Source organism: Alligator sinensis, unplaced genomic scaffold (genome assembly GCF_000455745.1).
Source record: "Alligator sinensis unplaced genomic scaffold, ASM45574v1 scaffold983_1, whole genome shotgun sequence".
NCBI classification, from domain to species: Eukaryota; Metazoa; Chordata; order Crocodylia; family Alligatoridae; genus Alligator; species Alligator sinensis.
In genome coordinates, this window is record NW_005842015.1 from 401,493 (window position 1) to 410,269 (window position 8,777).

The 8,777-nt window shown below is 40.0% G+C and overlaps 1 protein-coding gene across 6 annotated transcripts in view; it reads right to left on the reverse strand.

Annotated features, from left to right (window-relative positions):
* The window catches only part of LOC102383613 (ubiquitin-conjugating enzyme E2 variant 3), a 100,824-nt gene that overhangs the window by 89,672 nt on the left and 2,375 nt on the right, over window positions 1-8,777 (reverse strand). For 4 of the 6 annotated variants that reach the window (XM_025202142.1, XM_025202140.1, XM_025202141.1 and 1 more), the window contains 4 exons: window positions 6,080-6,164; window positions 5,021-5,086; window positions 3,196-3,359; window positions 1,315-1,450 (listed from right to left, as the gene is read on the reverse strand). The exons of 1 other annotated variant lie outside the window; for it this stretch is intronic. In XM_025202142.1, the coding sequence (XP_025057927.1) occupies window positions 1,315-1,450; window positions 3,196-3,359; window positions 5,021-5,086; window positions 6,080-6,164 (451 nt within the window). Of the gene's footprint in view, window positions 1-1,314; window positions 1,451-3,195; window positions 3,360-5,020; window positions 5,087-5,993; window positions 6,013-6,079; window positions 6,165-8,777 lie in introns of those variants that run through there. One more of the 6 variants, XM_025202145.1, reaches the window with a different exon arrangement.

Below are 8,777 nucleotides of genomic sequence, written 5' to 3' on the forward strand. Positions count from 1 at the left end.
ACTCACATGAAGTTTGCTAGGCTCCGTGGGTCCGGTTCTTTTGCGCACGGGAAGGGATACGTCTGGACTGCAATCGATGACGGGGAGAGGCTAGAGGTTGATCAGACCTCCATTGCCTGCTTGAAATGCGTTGGGTCCGTAAGAATCCGCAGCGCATAGAGATCTTCACGCAGCGTGAAGTCTCCTCCTCCTGGTGTTCGTGGAGTCCTCCAACTTGGGCGGAAACCACTCAAGCCTTTTATACGGCTAGCAAGCCAATCACTAGCCGCCACGTGTGAATAATTTAGAACTGGCCAATAATGGGACTCAAATTAGCATACAAATGGCAGGAACTCTTTGCAACGAGCATTTCTGTGCTGCAACAAAGAAATGCACCCTGCAAAGAAAGCTTCAAATTGGCAGGAAATTCTCCCCCGCACCGGGGGTCTCTTTTGCAGCAGAAAACTCCACCGTGCAAAGAAGCTATAATTTAGCGGGAACAATTTAGCAGTGCCGAAGCACACAAAAACAAAAATCACACCCTTTGGGTTGTGACAGGGGTAAGACACAAACATTCCTCCACAAAACTGTATCCTGGGAAAACAATTTAAATCCAAGAAAAAGATGCAAGTTTGAAGGTGAAAATTTTTAGCTGATATAAAGAATTATTACTCCATGAAAACCAATGGAGCTATGACAATGTATATCTACTAAGGATCTGCCCCCTCACTTTTATACTCAGCTTTACTAAATGTCTTGCATGGCCTGGGGCTAGTTACTTCAATTCTGTTTTTCTATATCCCTTCTCCCCTTTGTCCATCAACACAACTGGAAGTTGTTTGGGACAAGGTCTATCTTCTACTAGGTGTTTGTGTAATACATAAGATAACAGAGTCCAAACTCAGCTGCTGCGTCTGGAAAATATAACACAAATAATAATAATTTCTTGCTGCCAATTCATGCAGTCCTGCATATAGTTTTTACAAAAAATTAAGAGACTATTTAAATCACATGCAAAACTGACTGAATTGTGACCATCACAAGCTGTTCATTCCATATTGGTGATGTTACATTGCTTTTCACTACACTGAAAGAGGTATTGCATTTCATTTTGGAAAAAAAAACAGCAAATGCACAGGGTGACTGTATTACAAAGTTTAGAGAGGGACTATTCATTTCTGCCTTCAGATAAAAGAAAAAATATAAAATGGCTAATTTAGAAGTTTGCCATAAATTAGCCATCTTAAAAGGATGCACAAAAACTGTAGCTAAACAGATAAAGTAGATATCGATTCAGACCAGAAGAGCATTCAGATCTGTGGCTGAAGTACACACCTTCACTGAACTTAGCAATAAAAGACAACAGTTCCAGCTGCCTGGCTGCATCAGATGATGACAGTGAATACAGAGGGAGCTCTTCATCAAATTTGGCAGTCATTTCCTTGATTAACCCAATGACAGTTGATTTTGGCTGAAAGGCATACAAACATGCATATCAAAAAGTTACTTTATTGAATAGCTAGCAAACATTGTAACATAAGACCCTTAAATTGCACAAACTTATACTGATATCAAGAATCACTGTACAAAAATAGCAAAATATTAACTTCGATACTTACACCAACATTTAATATATTGAAGAAAAGTAGCACTGTCCATTAAAGTAATGTTTAGTTTGTTTATATATTTTAAGTGTGGAACATGGAAGGGTATGGATTAGAAAGATGAGGAATCTAGAGGTTGAATAAAAGATAAGTAAACACCAATTCAATTGGTTGTTCTGAATGTCACTGGGTATGTGAAAGCTTATGACACAGTAGCATACAGTAGGAGTTACATATAAGCACAGTTCAGATATAAGGAATGTATCTATCTTCACAAAAAAAAAATGTTTCCAGCTGGGAGCACCTGATGTAATACACCCTGTTTGGATTTAAAGATGCTTACAGGATATGCCATGTTAGTGCTAAATTGGTTGCAATTAGCACATTAAGGGCAGTGTCCACAATCTACACTAGTTTTATTTGGCTCGTATCTTGTCAAAAACATCTTTGGTTGAATCTGTCTGCTCAGCAAACTTTTGGTCACATGTTGTGATCTCTCAGGATGTGGCAGAAATTTATAAAAGTAAACTCACAGGATTTCTGTTCTTGGCACAACCAACTTTTTGATATTCTATCACATATACAGTAAAAATGCCTGTCTGTGGTATAGAAACATTGTGCTATATGCAACAGCACAGGAAAATGAGCTGTGTGGGCGCTTATCAGAAGCACTTATCAGCATCAAAATTCTACGCCCAATGTGATTCTAAGAAGCAGCCAATATTGTATACATAATTACTATGCATGTTACTTGGTAGATAAAAAATAAAAAAGCTGAACTGTGCAGCATGTGGCTCATGTCTCATCTGCCATTGTTACTACACTAGCAAAGGGAAGATTACATTAAACTTCTAATGCTCCCAAGGGCTGTGCTCATATCCAGCTTCTACCATACTAGGTAATTCACAACTAGACAGAGAGCAGTATTTATCTAAAAAGGTACAAACTAGCTGCCCAAGACCCCAATCCTGCAGTCCTGACTCAGTAAAAGCAAGAAAATATTTAGCTAAATAAGGATGAGGCATAAAAACTTTAGTTACCAGGTACAAATTCCCCAAAGCCTACCTACATTAAGTAAGGGTAAAAACTGCTTGACCGATCTCAGAAACTAGCTAAACAACAGTCCTTTAAATGAAGTTTGCTTTCTTAACAGCCCGTGTTTTAAAGTAACTTATGGAATTGAGTATGTAAAAAAAATAAAATATTTGACAACTAGTTATTTTCGGAGCTTTCTATTCAGCATCCCCAACATGGTCTCCATTTTGCAATACCATCCGCAAAGAGATAGGGCCCCCCACTCCCAACACTTATTGTCATTTTACAGAAAGTCAGCCTCAGCTTAGACTGTTACTGTACACAGCAACAAAGAAAAATGAGAGCATTATTTAGTTTATCCTTTTAACAGGATGCCTTTTTAACTATTTGTCTTGTAATAATATTTGATTGGCGGAAGGTTATAGCTGGGAAGAAAGCAACTTTCTGTTTCTTCCTATATAACCACTTCATATAAGATTAATATACAGTGGAGGAGAAAGGGAGAAAAAAAAAAAACCTGCCCTTTGATTCTCATGCAATACCATGCTTTCTTCCCAGAGATTTTTTTTCTCCTTACGTGGCTCCAGTTTTGTAAGTAGGGCAAATATATCCTGCCATGTGCATCAACATGTTTTCCCACAGAAATTCCCATGTTTACAGTTGGCTTTAAGAAACAAATGGGTGGTGCAAAAGGGTGAGAATCCAAGATCCATAGACGAACTGGTATGTTATAGGAATGACCTGTTAGATACAAAATACAATTCATGAGAACTTCTGTGTTTTGCAGAGAAGCTGAAACGTTTTTGGTATGTTATACTTTGCACTTTTTCACCTATCAATATTTTTCTACCATATTCAGTTAAAGCTTATTGCTACCAAGACTGCTTAGCAAGTACTATTGATTGAAATCCTGCCTGCTGGTAAAGCAAAAAACAAATGCTCAAACAGCTCTGCCTTCCTAATTGAGGGAACTTCTCAAAAGCACTCGACTTCTTACTTTTTGGGGACAATAAAGCTAATGACAAGGAGAACCTATTGCATCATAACCCTTAGGTTTCAAAGGCTGCAAGTCTAGAAAAAAAACAAATCTTAGTTCTTTTCAGATGCTACATATTCAAGCACCAGGTTTCAAGAATTTATCCAACTGTCCCCACATCCTGAGCCCAAAGTTTTATCTACCATAGTTTGGTATCTAACTCTTCATTGCAAGAAGTATGGAATTAAAGTATACTATACTGAGTATATGGAATTAAAGTAATTTCAGTTGATTTATGAAAAATCCACTTTAACCATTTTTATTTAAAAAGACTATAGGCAAAACTGAACTCCAAGAATTAAGTGTACAGAAACATGTATCAAAAGTGAGTTAATTCACAGATTTTACTTTTTCTATATACTGGTACTGCTCCTGAGTATTATGACGTAAAACATTTGTAACAGGTAATGGGATGTTTTATGTCAGGTACAAGCAGGACAACGCCAGGGGTCTGTGATTTGAGAGACAAGCAATTATAGAGGAACAGCCACGATGCTAATGTGAGCCCTGATGAAGCATGGTGCCACAGATATGCTAATATAGGAGAAAAGGTGGGTGAACAATAGCAAACAGATTGATAGGCAGGGAAAAAGGGAGAAGGCGGCAGGAGAGAAGACCTAAGAGGGCTCCAGGAGGTCTAGAAGGAAGCCTGCCAGGAACAGAGCTGCAATGAAACTTGACAAGACTCTACATGAGCAGCCAGAAATGTTTCAAAATTATAGTCCGAGACAGGCTTGCATTCTGACTTGGCCACTGCCACCACTTTTCCAAATGCATTTTCCAAACACTGTCCAGGACACAGAGAGCAGGGTTGTCACCTGAGTAAGGGACAGCTAGGCTGAGGACAGCATAGTATACATTTCAGCACTAGAAGAAAGTTTGCTTCAGATCTCTCTCTCCGTCAGGTTTCCCAAACTGATCGTTTATATATTTTTTTACAGATAATCTGCAAACTTTTGACTGACAATCAATCAAACTTTTCCACTATGGTTGGTGTTAAATCCTGAAATCTGAGCCCAGCTGTTGTTCAGGGCCTGACAGAAGGGTTACAGTTACATCATGTAAAACATGTCAGTTAAAAAAAAAAAAAAAAAGAGTCTGGTTGCCAGTAAAGTTTGCAGATCAGTAAAAAATTGTCTCAGGTTGGCAACCCTGACAGAGACGGATCCTAAGCAAACTCCTTTAGTGCTGCAATTCTTACCAGAACCCTGGGTTTAGTAAAAGAAACCCTGCCATACTGACCACACTAATCAATATAGTTGCACAAGATATCCCATGACTTGGTCACAAGCAACACTATTAAATGTACACAAGATGCCTTACAACTGGCTTTCAAATTGGCAGAAAAATATACACACTAACTTACCATGGTAAGTTATTGGAACAGTGCCACTAAAATTCAGGAGGTCTTTTTGGGATCCATCTTTGAAAGCTGAAAAGGAAATAATTTTTAGTCAATGCCTTCTTTGAGCTCCATTTGAGGTTTGCCCAGCCTACTCTAATCCACCCATCACCCTCCAGCACAGGCTGGGCAAACCCGAGTCCAGGCTTCCTCCCCTCCCTCCCATTGTGCAGACAGCATGGAGCATGGGGCCGTGCTGAATCAGTCCAGCATGCCTGAGCAGACGGAAGTTAATGAAGGTACCCTACTTTGGAGTACCTTCATCTGAACACCCATATAACAAGGGTTAATTTGTCGCATGATCGGGGACTTCTAAAACACTCTGCAGCCATGCACTTCTGTCAGGGCACGGCTGTAGAGCGCTTTCAAGTGGCCAATTGTGCAACAAATGTAACTTATGTCTGTGCTTTGTGGCTTCATTTTCCCCTCCCCTTTTTGAAGACAGTGTGACTACTTATTTTTTTATCCCATCCCCACACGCTTTGCCCTCCAATCTTTCCAATCACCCTCTCTGCTAAGAAGTTTAATGACTCTTGCTGACCTTCTCTATTACTGAGCCTAGTTGCAATGCATTAGCAACTTGAAAAAGCCCTTTTGTAAGGGCCTTTGCTCTTCCTCCTCCTATACAACACTATTGTCCCTTGGACTTTTCTTCCAGCTGGGGGATTCTGGAAGTTATATTTGACATGAATAAATATATCAATATAAACATGGTCCAGAGACATGATATGCACAGTATTTAAAACCTTGGTCACACATTAGTGATTATATATTACTTCCATTTTTTTTTTAATTTAAAAGCTACTCATTTTGGTTAAGCTAATTTATAAACAATATAGCATGACAAAAGTCAACAGATCATATAAAGTTTAATTTAAAAAAAAACCCCACAAAAGAATTAGAAGACAAAAACAAGTGACAGTGTTTTTTAACCTACAATTGAACCTATGGAAAGTAACAGCTCCATCCCATGTTTCTCTAGAGCTATGCCATATAATCAAAGTAACTGGATCAGAGTCTTACTATAGGTGTCCATGGAAAACAGAAAGTTTGGGTAGATCTTATTTACATTCTTCAGTTCTTCTATGGTCAGGTCTCTGAATTTATACTGGAAACAAAATGGAGAATAAAGTTTCATTTCAAAGAACTCTCCCTTTCACTTTGCAAGAGATAGGAAAAGAAGTGGGAGAGGGTCAGGAGGACAGAAAGGGACAATATAATAATGAGACAGTTTTGCTATTTACTTAATTCTGATGGGGGTATTTTATGGCATGAAGCATCTTCATTATATCTATCAAGCGTCTCGTTTTGTTATGACAACCAAAAGGGCTTTAAACAATATAGTAAATCTTCCATAACTACAATTAGGAGTCCAGTTCCGATCTTTCATCACTACATAGCTCTCTTCTGACTTCAACTGAAGTTGAGCTTTTGTGAAATCTGGCCTTATCTGCATACAAAGATTCACATCTAATTTAAAAATACACTATTTAAAAAAAAGTAGGAGCCACATTAGTGATACAGTTTATTTCCAGAAAAACACTATTACAGCTTTTACATTAAAAAAAAAAAAAAAAAAAAAAAAGGTTGTTTTAGAATGACTTTTTCACTGACAGATGAAATATTAAGCCTCTGGAAAAAAAAGTTACTTACTGGAGAAGTGTTCCACACCCACAGAAAACTGATTTGCAAAGTCCAAGCAAAATCTGTTCTGTGGTTTAGATTTTAGTGAGGGTAGAAAGCCACAAACACTTCCCTCTTTAAAAAAAAAAAAAAAAGCCTAGTGACATGGACAGGTTAATACCAAGAGGTGCTGTGGTTTGAAATGTAGCATTGATGTGGTTATTAGGGAAGTATAAATCGAGCAAAAAAACAAGTACTGCCACTGCATAGCGGCCTCTTCTCACTCTACAGCCAGCTCTCTAGACTCCTTAACCTCATGAATTTAAGTTTATGTCGCTCATTAAAGTTCACGCTTCCCAGATTTGGACATTTTGCTCCAAATCATGGGATGTCAATTTGCCTTGAAACACCAACCTAAACATTTAACAGCTTCCTAGATCAAGAAATTGACAACTATCCTGCAAAAATAGAGAGTGTGGTTCAGTCATCAATCTCAGTGCTGAGACTGCTAACTAGAGCACTGTTTAGTGTCAATTCTAGGGAAGAGAGGTAGTTAGACATTTTAGTCTGAAATAAAGGCCAGAAGGCAAGACAGGGTGGTACTTTAGCCCCAGGATTAACCTGCAATCCCTTTCTAGCCTGTCTTTGGCTCCAAACTGCACATAGAGACTGTGTTTTAGGCATATAGCTTGAATGGCAATTAATTAAAAGTTAGCTGGACCATCCCTGGGCAATGTGTTAACTCAGAAAATACACTGGTACTTAACATGGCCAATGAGCTTGTCCCTCTGTAGAATTCCAGGATAAAAAGCTTTGTCTTGGGAGAAATCTAACACCTGCTTTTAGCCTTAAAAGACCATCCTCAGAAGCACAGAGTTTTCAAAGATACAAAAAAACCCACATATTGAGTTTCTCACATTTTATCCTGGAATCCTACAGGCTAAAAACAGATGACAGGTTTGATTTGGATTTGAGCTTCTCTCTTAGCAAACCCCTAATCTTATAAGGGGACAAGCCCACTGTCCCACATTAAGTATCTCATCATCAGCAATCCCTCACAGTTAGGGATGATTGTTTTCCACGATTATCTTATTTGTGGGTCCAAAGACAACTGATGAAGCCAGTCTGGAATCAACAGACTCTGTTGCAACTCGGGTGCATCTTTCTGTATAGGGTGGGTGGCTTTGGATTCTTGATTCAGTCTGTGACATGCTGTTTCTACATCTCCCAATTTTCTGTCTCTTGTTGTTGCCATTAAGTTTCAAAGTACTGAGATTCTTGCAGAAGGCTCTTCTTCCATTTGGGGCAGTCCTGGACAGTACAGGCATCCCGCATCTAACATAGGGGTTACGTTCTAAAGGCAGCACGTAAAGGCGAAAATCACGTATAGTGAAATCACATATTACCACGCCAGTGGTGACTGCCTCTGCCTCCAAAACCTCCCACCGCCGCAGTGAAGCTGCGCTTAGAGCTGTGAGGCCAGCGGCAGCAGCGCGAGGTGGTGGTGGGGATGGCTGCGTGCCGCCCGGCCACAACCACGCCCAGTGGCTGGCCACACAGCTCCGGGCACGGCTCCATGGCAGTGGCAGGAGGTTTCGGAGGCAGAGGCAGTCATTGCTGGCAATGTGGTGGTGGCCAGGTCACCAGGTAAGCAGCAGCGCCGCATGCAGACTCAAGCCCCCCCGCGTATAGTTGAATTCACGCAAGTTAAATGCATGTAAGATGCGGGATGCCTGTAGTCTCCACCACTTGGTATCAAGGTTGCATTTTTTCCAAGTTGGCCGTGAGGACATCTTTGAAGCGCTTTTTCTGCCCTCCTCTTTAGCTTGTGCCTTTACTGAGCTAGGAGAATAAAACTTGCTTTGGGAATTTGGACTCAGACATCTAGATGATGTGACCAGGCCAGAAAAGCTGATTTTGGATGATTAATCATCTCCATGCTCATGGGGTTTGCTTGAGGGAGAACGCTAACATTGTTGCACGTGTTGGTCTTCTGTAAGCAACGCTGATGGTACTTCTCCAGCAACTTGAGATGTCTCCTGTGTCACAACCCAAGGGTGTGATTTTGTGTGCGCGCGCTTCGGCACTGCTAAATTAT